The sequence below is a fragment of the Harmonia axyridis genome, chromosome 1 (genome assembly GCF_914767665.1).
Source record: "Harmonia axyridis chromosome 1, icHarAxyr1.1, whole genome shotgun sequence".
Classification (NCBI taxonomy): Eukaryota; Metazoa; Arthropoda; class Insecta; order Coleoptera; family Coccinellidae; genus Harmonia; species Harmonia axyridis.
Window position 1 is genome coordinate 63,980,630 of NC_059501.1, and position 16,984 is coordinate 63,997,613.

General features: G+C 34.2%; 1 protein-coding gene across 3 annotated transcripts in view; it reads right to left on the bottom strand.

Moving 5' to 3' along the window:
- Window positions 1-16,984, bottom strand: part of LOC123686021 (adenylate cyclase type 10-like) — a 56,983-nt gene that overhangs the window by 26,080 nt on the left and 13,919 nt on the right. Inside the window, exons 10-17 of one of the 3 annotated variants that reach the window (XM_045625937.1) lie at window positions 15,867-16,104; window positions 15,457-15,712; window positions 10,885-11,133; window positions 9,712-9,983; window positions 7,426-7,578; window positions 3,824-3,935; window positions 2,461-2,728; window positions 1,953-2,102 (exon numbers count right to left, since the gene is read on the bottom strand). In XM_045625937.1, the coding sequence (XP_045481893.1) occupies window positions 1,953-2,102; window positions 2,461-2,728; window positions 3,824-3,935; window positions 7,426-7,578; window positions 9,712-9,983; window positions 10,885-11,133; window positions 15,457-15,712; window positions 15,867-16,104 (1,698 nt within the window). The remainder of the gene's footprint in view (window positions 1-1,952; window positions 2,103-2,460; window positions 2,729-3,823; window positions 3,936-7,425; window positions 7,579-9,711; window positions 9,984-10,884; window positions 11,134-15,456; window positions 15,713-15,866; window positions 16,105-16,984) is intronic. The other 2 variants (XM_045625956.1, XM_045625945.1) reach the window with 2 other exon arrangements.

Genomic DNA, 16,984 nt, shown 5'->3' on the forward strand with positions numbered 1-16,984 from the left:
CTATGTAGGTAGGATGTTCAGAAATGTTAAAAAAACCCTAAAACATCAAATAATGATGATTTTTTGTTAATGGGCAATGGATTTCCCATAGAAAAGAAATATCAATAATGATAACAATAATTTATAGCGATGACAGCTAGATCAGATTGGTTTTTTCCCTCCAATGCCCACTTGATAAAACAATGCTCCCAAATGCATAGTAGCCATAATAACAACAAGGATGTTTGTGTCATCAATGACCTACTACTTTTAAAAATCGAAAGTAATAATCCTCTTATTGAAACATAGAAAATTCATGGCCCATTTACAAAAAAACCATCATTATTTGACGTTTTACTGTTTTTTGAACATTTCTGAACATCCTACCTACATAGTATCATATATCATTTTGAAGGGAAAAAAATAACGAATTCAACGAAGTAATGATATATAGGGTGTTTCATAAAAAAAATATAGGTTTGTGTTGAATCTTCAAAACCATACCCCGAAAAAAAATATTGAGTACGCCACTGGATTCTACGCAGAATTCTGATTTAGACGTAGTTTTCAGCTCAGCATTATTTCTTATAATTTCGGAAATAAAGGAGGGGTCCGAAAAGTATCAATTTCCAAAATCACCCTATATCTCTTGAACGGAAAAAGTTATGCAGAATCTGATTAGACCAACTTGAGTTTCACGAAAAAGTAGGACGGGAACGTGAAAACCGCAAGGCTCTATCTTAAATAACAAGCGAGAAACCTGGCTGTCTCACCCAAAATGGGATGCACTGTACATTGAATTTTTTTTTGTTAGCTTATTTAAGTGCTTATTTGAGATTATATGTGAACTTTAATTGTATTAATGATAATAATAATAAATTGAGTTCTTCCCCACTCTCATAGGCCTCCTTGAGACATCTCAGGAACAGGAACCTAGAACTTGTAGGAGTTAGGAAAATCAGTTATGTTCGGAATAACTTCGTTTCAGTGTTCTATTGCTACTTCAGATACAAAACTGTTAACAGGTTGAAGAGTCTTGCGTAACCAGAAAATTTTTTTACCTGCCCGAAGCTCTAAGTCTCGACTTCGCTTGGACAACGACCTATTCACTGGATAACTAACCTAGTCAGAATTACAATAGAACATAAAAAAATTGTTCGGAAACGATGTTCTCTACTGAAGCGATTTTTAAGTTGGATTTGTATTTGTCTTTGTTTGTTACTCTGTTGATGTCAGACTTCATTATATGTTCTATAATGGCTTCAAATCATTTGATTATAAGCTCTAATTTGGAGTACCACAAGGATCAAATTTGGCACCACTTTCTTTTATATTTATATCAATGATGTCCAGGTCTCTCTTGGTTTTCCAGCTCTGACATATGTGGATGATGTGAAGATCCAACTTCGGATTCGATGTTACTTCAGTCCAAACAGTATGTCTGCAATTTGTGTTTCCTCAACGGACTAACGCTGAATGTGGAAAAATGTTTCAACGTCACATATAAAACAAAATTGGATTATATTTGTTATATAGCTGACAATTGCACCTATTATTGCCAATAAAACTAAATTGTGTGATCTCGAAGTGTTGTTCTACTCTGTGCTGATAAACTGGGTGTGGATATGTTAAGTTTGGTCAGGTGAAGTTAGGTTCCTAGTAGTACTTTTGTCCTTTCATTTTATTGTAACTTATTACTTCACGGATGATGTTATTTTTTCTGTATTTTGTTACCGAATGATTGAGATATTCCTGCTGGGTGCCATAAAGGACTTTTATTATAATTTATTACAATTTGTATAGGTATATAACGTTTTTTTGTGTATATTTTTGTTGTCTTTCATGGGTTAGGTGGAAGAGCAGACACTCCACTTAGAGTGAACTGAACCTCACCCTTAGCCATATTTTTCAATGTTTTTTTTTTCTCTGTCAACTTCAATGAAGACATATTATTATTATTATTATTATATCACCTGAGATGAAAATTCCTCGGCATTTGCACACCAGAACGTCGTTATAACGTGGATCCACACATTTTTCTCGAGAAACTGCAAATTGCGCTCCGTCTAAGAAATCTCCTTGACCACAGCAGAGGATTCCTGCTTCAAAAAATGATTTGACAGCTGTAATCATTAAAAGAAGTGTTATCTTTTTTCAATTCCTGCAGATAAATTTTCCATTCCGTATCTATGCTTCGCGGACGTTCCATAAAATAATATCCGGATAGTTACCCGAAAACAGCTAGAGATATAGAGACAGGCAAGTTAATACATAAATAATCAAGTAATAATATACAGGGTGTTATATTTGAAATATTGGAGTTGTTAGTACTTTTTTATATACGCGGCAACACCGAAGAGCTGAAAATATTTTAGATCGATGCAGGTTCTACCCAAACCCAAGAAACCAAATTTTCAATAAAATTGTACCTTCTGTTTTCTGTAAAAGTCTAGTAAAAGTTTAAAAAGAGGGGGAATATACCTGGAGCGAGTAGACTATAATAGTCCAATGAAAGAACATGTTCTAACAGCTTTCGTGGAAATGCATCGCCCAATGTTGAACAGGATTTCAGGATCATTTGTTCTGGATAGGATAACATCTCAAACAATTGGGTTATATGGATATTATTGGTTAATTCTTCAGGTATTTGGTACATATCTAATTCTTTCTTCAAAGTACAAACTTTTATCTTATCTGTGTTCAAAAAGATTTCATAAATCTTTTCCCTCATGAAATAAAAGTGTTCATTCTGAAAAACAAAAAAAAATTAAGTAAATAATCTACAGAAATTTTATAAGCCATCTTAGAAAATGTAAAAACCGTGAATATATTTGCTTCATATCTAAAATAAGTTTGGTGTTTTAGAAAATTTTTACCTATTTATTTCAATTCATAACATAATATCGAAAGAGAAGTATCAGAAGAAATTTTGGAAATGAAGTCCTTTAATTTCCAGATCTAAGAGAAAATTGCAATATGATTAGAAGGCCAATAAATAATATCTTGATGAGAGCTAGGAAATATCGAGAAAATGACTTCTTTTCCAGAATTTCTTTTGATACTTCTCCTTCGATATAATGTTATGAATTGAAACAAATAGGTATATATTTTCTCAAAAAACTAAACTTATTTTAGATATGAAGCAAATATATTCACGGTTTTTACTCTTTTCAAGATGGGTTACGTCATTTTTAAATTTAATATCTAGTTTCAAAAAAATTCACAGTTTCATCAAACATACTCCTAATTGATATTTTAAGCAGCCTGTTACAACAATCAGTAGGTACTGAGGATTCACAATGAAAGAGAGTTGAACAGAAAGCTATAAAATCCGAAAAATTATCAGATTACATCAAATATTATTACAAAAGGAATAAAAACAGGACCGTATTTCAAGAAAGGTACATAACACATGAATTCTTCCGTTTACTACTCCTTTGAAAAAAGTGTGCCATTCGAAGTATAAATTGAATTCTTTAGACTGAATCATGTATTTTTTCATGTCAATAACGATATTTCTCCAAAAAAATATAGATTTCGAAGTCTAAACGAAAAAACTCAATAATCTGAATACTGCCCTGAAATTATTGAAATTACATTAATCGTTTTGAAGGACTGCAAGAAGTCAATGAACCCACAAAATTTGAATGGAGATCAGAAATTCAGGCCAATTTGCATTAATCACCCTGTATCTCCCAAACTAACAGTCTTAGGATACAAAACAAGCTACTTTTCTGAAAGGCCTGCATTCACCACTAGGCTATGACCAGTCACTCATGTTACACCCTGTATAACCATATGACCGATGGAAAAGTGTTCATCAGATTTGTTTCACCACACTTACCTGGAAGTTCTCAACAAATAAAAACCAGAGGATTCTTTTGAACTCATTCTTATCATAATCTCCTTTTTTCACAATAAAAACCATCAATTCTTCCTTCTGATTTTCTGACATGCTGCAAAATGTATTGTGTAAAGTATCATTTTCACGGTGTTAGTAAATATCGCGATAGTATTAACGTGATAGTGCGACAGTACTCTAGCACTATCACGATAGTAACTGACGAGTAGTTAGGAAACCTATAATTTCACTTCCTCTTTGTAATTTTTTTCTATATACCTATCTACTATAATAACTACGCTATAATAATATAGTTTAACACAAAAAATTGAGCTTACCATTTCCTATGGACGTTTAGGAAGCCTGAATGAGCGAAACAAAATTAAAAAAAATATATAAATGCACAGTAAAGGACAGAACTTTTGTTATTTGATTCTGAATAAGTACTTCAAACTGTAAATTATAAAGTATCCCATGATCTGATCTGATTTTCATTTCAAGGATTTATCACGATAGTCCAGTAGATAAATACAAAAAAGGTGGGTTTGCTGGAAAAAATTCCGAACTTAATGAAACTTGAAAAGGTGGTTCGGGGGTGTTGTGGGATGACAAGTTATCCAACACTAGGACCCTGTGCTAACTTGAGGGCGGCTGAAGAACCTCAACATTTCCGGACTTTTTTCATTTTTTTGCTCCTAACCTCTAAACTAAGTAGTTTTCGAACAAAACGTTCGTTTTCAATTTTGTAGATCATTAAATTCGTAAACCTAATATGATTTGAGATAAAGTCGATCTTTATAGTCCAGTAGTCAAAGCAAAAAAAGTGGGGTGTGCTGGAAAAAAAACTTGATGTACTTCTACAGATTATTCTGAGATGTTGTGGGATGACTCTGTCCATTTATCCAACACGAGGACCTTGTGCTAACGTGAGGAGGCCCGAAGAATCCCAACATTTTTGGAATTTTTTCGGGTTATATACAAACATTAATTTCAATTAATTCTTGTTTATTATTTATTGTTTTACCCAGTTGATCTGATTATTAAGGTTCAAAATAATTATGGGTTGAGAGGAATTTACAGTAAGGTGATAACATGCCACGATAATATTGAAATATCTACTCTCCACATAAATGTAGGATCCAGTTATTATTCCCTGTAACGAATTGAGATGGTCAACCGGATGCTTGGAGACCTATTAGTTTCTTTTAGTGTCGAGGGCATGACAGTTTCAATCAATTTATAGGGAACGAATTGTTATTGTACATAATGTAAAAAGGATGTGTTATTCTTCGGGGTGTCGAAGAATGTGTCATGTCGGTTGTAAAACTTAAGAGATTTACTGGGGTTGGGAAAGTTCTAGAACAGGACGGTTGTACCAGATGTGTTACATCTGTTTCTCAGGTTCTAGTCCTTCTAGAATATTCGATTTCCAGGAATCCGCGAAGATCTTTGGGGGCGGTACGGCAAAAGCCCTTATTGGACTAGGGGATGGTACCTTCCCCTAAGGGTGTGGTCAAACCGAGAGAAGGGAGGTCTATATTCGAGAGAGGGTAGTTCCAATCGGCAGAGAGCACAGTTCAAATTAAACCGAAGACGGGTACAGACGGTACAGTTTAACTTAAGTCGAAGACGAGACAAGTTCGGCCGGTCAACTTAAGACGTACGACGTAAAGACGGTTCGCGGACTAGATTAAGACGAGTCGCGAACAAATCAAAGACGAGACGACCGAAAACTTAAAGTACGATGAAGACGTGATAATAAACGAAGACGTTTCGAGTAATCAACAAACGAGTTGAAGACGAAATTCAGTACCGTAGTGAGAAACTTGAAATTAAGACGTAATTAGGATCTTCTCAATACTGAGTTTGTACTGTATAAGTGTGGCTTTGTGAATAGATGTAAATAATTGAAAAGAGTTTAATCACTACAAATCCAACAAAGTCACGGAGAAAAAGACGAAAGGCCAGGTAATCGAATCATACCTCTAGACGATCGATTAACCAAGCCTACATAAATATAGGCTTTTAGACAAAGCTACCTTCCACCTCCACCTCCCTATGTTTCAATATATCGATATCTCGGTCGATATTGATGAGTTATTACTATAATTACCATAGCATGTCTGGTAATTGTTATTTAGAGGAACAAAACTTTTGTTTTTCGCCAATTTTTGACATTTTGAGAAAATTCTTCTCATTTTGATTGGCTGTATCTCGGTTGATATAAGGTTTAGAAAAAAGTTTCTGAAAACAAAGTTTTGAAGAATTCAATTATCTACAACTTTGGAAATGAACGTTTTGGTCGAAAACTAATTAAGTTGAAAGTTATAAGCAAAAAACCGAAAAAAGTCCGAAAATGTTGAGGTTCTTCCTCCCCTCTTCAAGTTAGCAGAGGGTCCTCGTGTTGGATAACTTGACAGAAGCACCCCCAAACAACCTGTAGAAGTTTCATTGAGTTCGGAATTTTTTCCAGCAGACCCCACTCTTTTTGCATTGTCACTGGACTATTATTTTGATCGACTGTATCTCAATTGATATTGGGTTCACGAAGAAGTCTGTGAATACAACATTGTAGAGAAATAAATGGTCTACAACTTTGAAAATGAACGTTTCGGTCGAAAACTACTTAGTTCAGAAGTTCTGAGCAAAAAAATGAAAAAAGTCCAAAAATTGAGGTTCTTCGGCCCTCTTCAAGTTAGCACAGGGTCTATGTGTTGGATAACTTTACAGAGTCATGCCACAGCACCCCCGAACAACCTGTAGAAGTTTCATTAAGTTCGGAATTTTTTCCAGGTAAAATATATTTATCTACTGGACTACAGGAATAACAAACAAAAAATAAAATAATGGAAGTGAAATTTTGTTTTTATTCATAATTCAAAAGAAAATTGATGTTGGAACTTCGATAATTTATGTTAAGTTACTATGAAGATTTGACAAAGTGCATCAGATTTGATTTTCAAATCACTAATAAATTTATAGTTTTAAAATGTCTGTCCTGGAAGTGAATGTTTATAAAAATACCGGAAAAGGTACTTTAAAATTTTGGTAGTTCTACAGATACGGATTCAAAAGGTATTCCAACCATGGCCACCGCCAGGACCGGCAAACCGAACATTTTGCCGGGGCGCCAAATTTTAAGGCACAGTCAGTTGATAAAACAAGACAGAAAAGCGTTTTCTAAGAGAAATTGCCACTCTTTGTAGTAAAATAATAAAATTATCAGGAGACAATTATTTTAAATCGAATAGGCGCTCTCAACGATTGTTATGAAAATACAAATAGGTACTTAAATGCACCTTCAAGAACTACGTCGTCTTTTCACTATATATTTATACAGCAACATACTTTTAAAAAATGGAGGACGTTTTTTGATGAAATCGACAAAACGTCAGTTGATGAATTCGACACAGTGAGTTTAACTCAAAGAATACGATTCCATATGAAATTGAAAAGTTGCCTGAGGAGACTCCTTCAACGAAAATTTAGAGAAATTAAGCAAATCAGGGGCGCAAAATTTTATTTTGCCGGGGCGCCAAAATGTCTGGCAGTGGCCCTGATTCCAACATTCAAGTTTAAATTCATATCAATATTGTGGTACTTACGGTAATATTAAATTCAATGATGGGGCAATAAGTTTCTCCTTTACTATATCTTTATATGAGCACTCAGTTTTTTCAAAGAATTTTCTTTGTTCTAGATTTGTAAGTAAACTCTTTACGTAACCGACATTTCCATTAGCTTTCTTCTGCAGAAGACTGGAATCATTTCAATGAATTCATATTTTGTCACATACTTGTTGATCAACTTCCTAAGCCGCTAAAAAAGTTATCTTGGAACTACCTCCCCCTCACCTTTTTGTAGAGGGGGAAGCAGGAAAGACTAAGCCTACCGAGAATTTTCGCCAAGACGAAGATCAAAAATTTTTTGTCTACTTTCTAAGCACTAATTTGTTATTTGAAGAAAATAAACTATCGTTCGAATAAAAAATGATGATGCTTGAATGATGTTTATTCCTGAAATAATTAAGTAATTTTTCTTGTTCAAACAATTATGGATATTATTTCAGAGTTAAATAACTATATTAAATAAACACACTTACTAAATTGAAGAAAAATAAATTACATAAACTGCTAGCTTCTTGTAATTAGCTGAACCCAACTATTGATTTCAGAAGAATGAATTCAAATTAAAATTTTATTCATTTTATAAAAATGATTACAGAGTATTCATTAATGTATAAATTAAGAGCAAAACGACTTAAGCAGTGCTTGTATGTCATAAGTACAACCCTAAATATAGGAATGAATATCAAATAATAATAATATAATAAATGAATATTTTCTAGGTGATCTCAGATATAATATTTTGTGGGATTAAAATCAGGTGATTTTGTAGGCGAGTTCCAAGATGGTTTTCACTTTTGCTCGGGTTCTATTTTGGCGCACCCAATCCAAGTATTACTCAAAATTTTGGTAGATTTTGAAGATTTAAATATAATATAATTGTTGGAATAAGTTTGTGATTGTAGATGGCGAGAGCCGAGCAATATCAATTTGGAATTATCTATCGGGTGTCCCAAATTCGTTGTCTATTGGGGGGATCTCAGAACCTCCTTGAGCTAGATAAAAATGAATGAATGAATTTTCGAGATCGATTTTTGAGTTAATTATTTTGGTGAAAACAGCAACCTCATTATCTCCCTTCAAGTTATAAGAGGAAATTGAAAAATGGCGTGAAATGAAAAGTTCTCATAACATTTATCATTGGTGCTATTAACATACAACCTAAACATCCTACAAACACTTTTTTTAGTAGAATCCATTGGGGTAATAATTTTTAATTGCCGTAAGTTTTGAAGTTATAATACAAACTTGTGTTTTTCAAATGTAAACCATAACAATTTCTATAGAATCGCTTAATCCAAAATTTCTTTTCAAAAATATATAACATGAGTATCAGTTTCACACGTCAAATCAACCAAGTGCCCATCTATGACAATCTGTGAACTTCAGGTAATCAATATATTGTTATGGTTTACATTTAAAAAATACAAGTTTGTATCATTACTTTGAAACTAATGCCAATAAAAAATAATTTTTTACACCATTGGATTCTACTCAAAAAAGGGGTTGTAGAATGTAATTGTGTCATGTTAATAGCGCCAATAAGAAATAAGTTATGAGAACTTTTTATTGCACGTCATTTTCCAATTTTCTCTTATAGCTTGAAAACAGTTGAATTTATGAGGTTGCGGTTTTCACCAAATTAATTCTCTAAGAAATCGATCCCGAAAATGTGCCACGAATTTTTTCTAGCTCAGAAGAGTTCTGAGATCCTCTCATTAGACAACGAATTTGGAAAACCCGTTGATTTTTTTCTTCATTACAAGGTAAGTACCTGTTAAAACAATAGGTTGGTCTCCAGCTATAAAAACCAATGTACTTATTCAAAAATTACTTGATATTCAAAATAAATATGGATTCAAAGTTGAGGTAATCTATTTTAAAAAATCACTTATAAGAACTTTTTGGTAAGCAAGATTCAAAAAACTAAGAATTTGTGCTGTGAAACTATCTACGCAGAAATATACAGGGTGTTGTTTCAAGAAACATAAGCCTTTAATAATTATTTGTAACCCAGATATGAATTTTCGGATTTTCCTTGTGGTTATTGAGTACCTAACCGATTTGAGCATTACAATAAATTTGAAATATGTGTACCAAATATGGAGAAAATATTTGAGAGGTTGGCTCGCTTGTTTTAGCCCCAGGAAGACATGAGTAAAATTCATATTCCCCTGTATCTAGGAACCATTTCCATTCGACTCATTTATTGGCTCTGTCTTTGATGTGAACTCAATTCAGTAAAATTATTTCTAGATGACTTACTATTCCAAGTCTTCCGGTATAGCGAAAACTCCAAGGTGCTGACAAACCAATCCACTAATATAGTTCGGTGATAAAGCTTCTAATTTGATTCTTCTCACTGAAGAACTTTTTGCAAACAAACCAGTTCTGGAGCCATGCAATGAATAATCTCTATTTTTAGTCAGAATCAAGAAAAAAGTTTTTGTCTGCAGCAGAGGTTCCAATAATTCCCAAGACTCTACATCTACATAATCAGCGTCATCAACCGTTATTATCGAAGGGTCAGGAAATGCCTTAAATTAACAAACAATATAGTTGAATGAACGTTCATTCTTGATAGGTAAGGTTATCCCAATAATTACTTCGAATGAATAAACATTTATAACTCACGTGTTGTTTGTATAAACAATTTTATAATTTTATCCCATTTTGATGGGGATTTCATTGATAAACTCTTTTCAGAAAAAAAAATTCAGGAAATAAGATAAAAGGCATGGCTTCGATTTATGATTGCTAGTGCACAATGTAGGTGAATGATTTTTGCAATTATCAAATGACATGTTTGTACATTTATTTCAGCAGTAGATTATTGAGATCAAAAGAAACACTTTTCACTAAGCGGATAAACGTTATTTCACTCTTCACTTTGTATTAAATAATATCGTTTTAAAACATAAAAATGGGATAAAAAGAAATTCAAGAGGGGTTTATACCACGTGACTTTTTCGTGATCTGTCAAAGTTTAACTACTCCTCCCTCCTCAGCGTTTTTGATATTCCAACACTTTTCAGGATGAGTGATGCAAATTGAAATGTCAGCCTTTGACAAGACTTCCTGTATAATATTTTATGTAAAAATTCATGAAAAACTAGTTTTATTTTGGGAAAGTTATGTCATGCATGTATTTATTCTTCAATAAAAAATTAATCCAATTCTTTTTTCCATTTAAAAAAAATTAATAATTAAGTATTTTCCGCAATGACTAATGACTAATGCATAATTGTGAAAACCTCATATAAATCGATGGTCTCTAATGTAAAATAGAGCGTACTAATTTTTGAACTGATCTCTGGAACGGTATAGACCCCTCTTAAATATTATTCGAAACAAAATGATATCAAAAAGACTGAAGGTCTTATGATATTTCAGTATTCATTACTTCGATTTGGAGAAAACGAAATGGATAATACGAACCTTGCAACATAAATGTTGCAAAACTTGTGAAGTAATCAGAGATTTTTCTTCCAAAGTGAAAGGCCAGAATTCATCAGTCTCTGGAAAATTGACGTTGAACACATGGTTGATCGACCATAGATTTTTCTGTGGAAAATCGTTGAGGAGATTTTCCAGCTGTTTCTGTCTCTTTTCTATTGATACTTCAGAACAATTTAAGTTTAGATGAAAAGCAATCGAAAAAAGTTTTCGTACAAAGTAGAAGGGGATCTGGAAATTATAATGAGTCATGAAATTGCCTGTTTTCTATATTTAATCAATATATTTTTAGCTGAATAGCTAATCAGTTCACCTTTACGACATACCTACCTATTATCTTAGAATTGATAACAAATAAAATAAAAAACAATAATTTTCACATTTATTTTAATATTAACGACAATTGCTTCGCCAGAACTGTGGCTACTGCAAGTTAATTTTTGATTTTGGTAGATGTTGATTGTTGGTGTAATATTGAAATATTTGTGGAAATTATTTTGTTTTATTTTATTCGATAAATTGAAGCTCAGGTTAGGACCAAATCCATTAAATAGGATTTATATGCGAATTCCTGACTTCACAGAAATAAGCTGATAATGAATAACAATATCATCGAGAGTCAGTTCAACTAACCCATCAGATAAGATCCTATCATATTGCCAAATCTGACAGCATTCATGGATACCTTGCTCTATCTAAATATGTTAAAATTATCAGTTTCTTGTTGATAAATGTTTTCCCTATATTATTACCAAAAAATGTTCAAAGAGATGCCCTCAATTCTTTCATCGCTCGGTAGAAAACTGAGATCCCATAATTTGTTGCATTTTGTTGAGCTGGCTTCTGTTAGGGCGGCATATTGGGTCTTTGTCTAGGTAGGCTTTTTTGATAGAGACGACTGTGATACCCAGAAAAATGTAGTAGACCACTGGATTCTGCGAAAATATCCATGAATTCCCGTTTCAACTATTTCATAATTAGGTGTAATAAAAAGAAATCCATTATTTTTCCACCAGATGTCTTTAATTATATGTATCTCGCGTTGTATAAGTCCGATCGGATTGCACCAGATGATATTTCGTACTACAAAAACTTTCCTGACAGCTTTGTGATAAGTTGACTCGGTTCAGTTTGAGCGCGTGATGGACACTAGCAAAGAGAAAATACGCTATATTTCACAGTTTTTCTACGATAAAGAGGAAAATGCAAGCCAGGCTTCCGAAAAAGTGCAAAGTGTTTATGGTCCTGATACTGTAACAGCCAATCACGCGCAATTTTGGTTTCCGTCGATTCCGTTCCGGTAATTTTGATGTCAAAGATGCATCACGCGCTGGAAGGCCAATTGTCGAAAATGTCGATAAAATACTGATTGCAAAAAAAACCGTTTGGAACCATTTGCATAAAACTGATGGTAGCAAGAAGAAGGTCTATGTATGGGTACCGCATGAGTTACCTAACGCAAAAAAAAATCTCATGAACCGAATTTCAATCTGCGAACCGTGGCTGAAGCAAAACAAAATCGACCCATTTTTGAAGCGGCTGGCGAATGGTGATGAAAAGTGGATCACTTACGACAACGTCAAGCAAAAACGGTCGTGGTCGAAACGCGCTGAGCCGGCGGAAACGGTGGCCAAGCTAGGATGGCTGGCCAGGAAGGTTTTGATGTGTGTTTGGTGAGATTGGCAGGGAATTATCTACTGTGCGCTGCTCCTCTATGGCACAACTGTTAACTCGGAACTGTGCTGCCAATAATATCATCTGAAGAAAGCAATGGCTCAGAAGCGGCCAGCTTTGGCTAATAGGAGAGAAATTCTGTTTCATCAGGACAACGCCAGGTCACACACATCGATAGTGACTCGACAGAAGCTCCGGGAGGTTGATTGGAAGGTTCTTATGTATCCACCTTATTGTTCGGACTTGGCACCTGGTACCATCTTTCAATGGCGAACAATTTTGCTGGTGAAAAATTTGCTTCAACAAATGTTTGTGAAATCGACTGTTTCAATTTTTTGCCAATAGGGATTAGGGCTTCTATGCGAGAGGAATAATGATTTGGAGTATCGCGATTTCGTGCGGATTATTTAAAAACAGATGGACTACAGACGAGAACTTTATTGTAGTACAGCACTTGGAAACGCCCTTAAACACTCTACTAACTCAAATGGTAACTAACTTCACTCTCGTTTTTCCAGTTTTATACCTGGGTTACAAACATAAAATCATAATGTACACCGTGAATTTCTTCTTCATTTTCTTATTCTCTAAGTTGTATACCTGCGCAATGGTATCATGGTACCTTCACACTAATTAGTGTAGGGGAAAGATATCCTTTATTGTATCTTTCTGAGAACCTTATGAATGAGAAAGTTGTAACAACAAGTACCACGAACGACCGTTGTTACACTAATGCAGGTACAAATATTAAGTATAAATTCGACTACTAGATACAGACATTATGTTCTAATTGCTTTTTGTCGCCACAATTATATTGCCTCCAAAATGGCAACAAGTTATCGAACAAAACAGCGCATATGTAATCTGAATTGAATGATTCTAACTATAGTTATCAAAGCCTTGTTTTGCATGCCAAAATAATTGATTTCTTTTAAGCTAGGTTGACATGGCAAGTGGATCACAGCTGTGGTTCAAGAATACATGAAAAACGACCCGTGTCAACGGAAGAATCGTGCGAATATTCACGAAATGAACGATTTATCGTAGTTGACACGAGTAGTGAAGCACAGGCGAGGTTAGTTATGTGTAGAGATCGACTCGTGTCAACGGAGGAGTTGTGAAACTATTCTCGAAACGGACGGTTTCGCAGCCGGCACGAACGTAAAATGGGATATCAAACATGTTAGATATTTAACGTGTTTCGTGGTCTTTGAGCGACCATAGTGGAAGAAGACAAGGGTTATTTTCGATTTTTTTTTACTGAATTGTGCTGTACTAGGTTTGTGATACTTTGTAACTTTTTTTTTGTTACATACGACTTTGAAACTATTTCCCAAAATATGTTTATTGGGTTTCAACGGATGAAATAAATTTTTAGTACATATACTAAATATCACAAAATTCAATTAAAAGCCAGGCCAGCACCGAAGTCATAAATTTTTTGTCTTTCACAGGAATACTCAAAAATTAGAAAAAAAACTCATCCCAGCACATCTGTATTTCGATTTTGTGCTGCACTTATGGAAAGTTGTGCCTTGACATTTTCGTAAAAAAAAATTGAAGAAAGTTAGTCGTGCACTTTCGTTTTTCTTCGGCCAAAATTGCGTCTGATACTTTTGCTACATTTGTGCAGTTGCCTTGTTCTGGTCAGATTTTCAGAAATAACTCTCTACTTTTTCTTCAAAGGATGGAAATCTTTGCTTGTACATGCCCGATGCCATTCCATTTGCGAGATATAACTAAAAATTAAATTTTTTCACGGATTTCCAACAGCCCATATATTTTCAACCGAGCCGATTTGGAAAAAATGGTAAAGGAAAAAGGTATTTCCTTTGACGTCAGGAATTGCGATCTGCAAATTTGGAATTTAATTCTACTGATAAGTTTATCGCACAATGAAATTCCACTCATAAGTCAATGTTTATTGATCACCGTGTATGACAGTGCCAATAATAATTTTTGAATTTTCTCTATGAATTAATTATTTGTGGTTATAAATTCGAGATAAAATCATAAGGCACATACAGGGTGATCCAATATTTCCAAAAATAGAAAAAGTCCGGATCTGATTTGTTCCCGATTTCAGAAATATTGAAGGAAGGCGATAGTAGAGTGACTACACTTCATAATTTGAAATTTTCCTGTCGATAAGTTAAAGAGTTATTGAACTATGAAATTTCACTTATAAGGTTAACATCACCCTGTACACCCTGTACATAGCAAACGGCGATCTTGATACGAGCCCTTCATGATGACCTTTATTTATGCATCCATTTGTCGCATTCTTCCCGGGATACCCTGTCTATAGCCTAACTATAAAAAAATATTCTCAGACGAAAATTTTTGTGAAAATATTAACGGCAAGAGAAAACGAAAAAACAGTCCTATGAAAATAGACCCACAAACGTTTTGCGATTGATCAACAAAAATCACATGTTTAGAAATTCGGAATGATATTTAATTCGGTCATAAACAACAGGCAAGAATACCGACAATGTTAATTCCCATCAAAAAAGAGCCGCATGATAGTCATAAATATCTAGATTGACGCAGAAAGACATGTGCAGTCATCAGGGCTCGTCGGCATCCCTTTGTGCCGACGAAGAAACAACATAAATTTGCCAAATAGGTTATGGCGATACGAATATACGTCGTTTCATCGCCCGTGAATAAGGCGTAAAATCATTGGACGCAATGCACTACCCATGTCAACCTAGCTTTAACTACACCTTAATAACGACCTTCAAACGACCAAAAGCATGTTTTGCAGTTGCCACTGACTGCTCTTGATGTACTTTCGATGAGTTGGATATCAGTTTATCAAAACTATTGATGGTAATTCAAACAATTGATTTGAAAAATGTGTTGAAATATACTCACATCTACTTCACTATAAAGCATCGGAATGAAATGAACTCTAAGGTGGGTGGGTGCTCTCACAATCAACTCATGGAGTAGTCTGCTTTTTCCTTCCTTTGGATACCCTCTTATATAAACTGCATTGATTGTACCCGCTAAGTTTTCCTTATTCTCCAGATTTTTGAAGAATTTCTTGTAGATGTTCTCGCAAATTGATATCTCTTTATCTCGACTTAGTATAGGTTTTGAATCTATTGTAGGATCTTCGAAAAGACTCCTGAAAAATTAATATACTGAAAAATTGCTCCAACTATGATAGTTTTATAACTGATTGTAAAAGTTGTTATTACGTTGGCATTAGCTAAACATGCCCATTAGAAGTGCGTATACAATTCAAATAATCAAAAGATGATGTAAGACCTCTTTATCACCTTTCACTCGAAACAAGTTCATAAATCAATCCTTCTGGAATATTTTCCGATTCTTTAGCTTTTTCCTTCACTATAGAAAAGCAAGACGGGTTCATTTTGCTTTGTATGAAGGTATCTTGATCGCAGACGATTTTATCGCTATAAGCTAGAGACAAACCTATAGACTCCAAAACAGTCCTACCAAAAATAGTTAGATCTTGGCGCAAACTATGACCTATTACTGTGAAGTAAGCTCTACCTGAAAAAAAACTATTCGTTAGAAACAAGATGGAAACCTTGATGTTACACGTATTTTGACCATTCGTTCCGACAATATCAATTCGAATTTATTTTCCAAAAACAATTGTTTTTTTCTGCCCAGATAGCTAGGGATTCATCAAACCATGTAGCTTGAAATTTTAACAAACTACTTGACTTGAAAATCAAGCTCGTGAAAAATTACATACTTGAGCTTGACTTGATTTCAGAGATTTATTGCTTGACTTGATATCAAGCTACTTGATATTACTTGAGCTTGATGATACGCACGGATCCAACGTCATATATTCCTGCAAGCTCATGCGTGCTTAGACGGAATAAGGGGGTTCCTCGAGCTGAAAGATGACTGAAGCGATCGCCAGCAGGAGCGTAACTAGACTTGACTCGTGGGGGGGGTTTACCGCCCCCCCTTTGGAAAAGCAGAATCTTTAAATTTTTATGATTTTTTTTTCAATACAATTTTTTTTTATGTCTTTTAATCAACCAATAACCCCCTCGTTACACCTATGATTGCCAGTGTGATTTTTTTAGTAAACAACAGAGATAACAAGGTCGAATTACGATTATAATGTTACTGTGAAAACATCGCAACATGAAAATATGAAAACATCCTCATCATTTCCTACAAAACCCCAAATTCAGATAATATAGACCGAATCTTTTCAAACCACACCTACTTGTACCTTGTACCCAATCTTCCTCAAAGCGATGTTGAAAATGGAAAGTGAGAATCTTCATATTTCATATAAATCCGTTTTATGGCTTGTTTTTTGTCTTTTCCTTAAGAGTTATAAACATGAATAGAGAAAGCATATGTCATTTTCGGTAAGCAAATTTTGTCCCCAACATGACCTATCAAA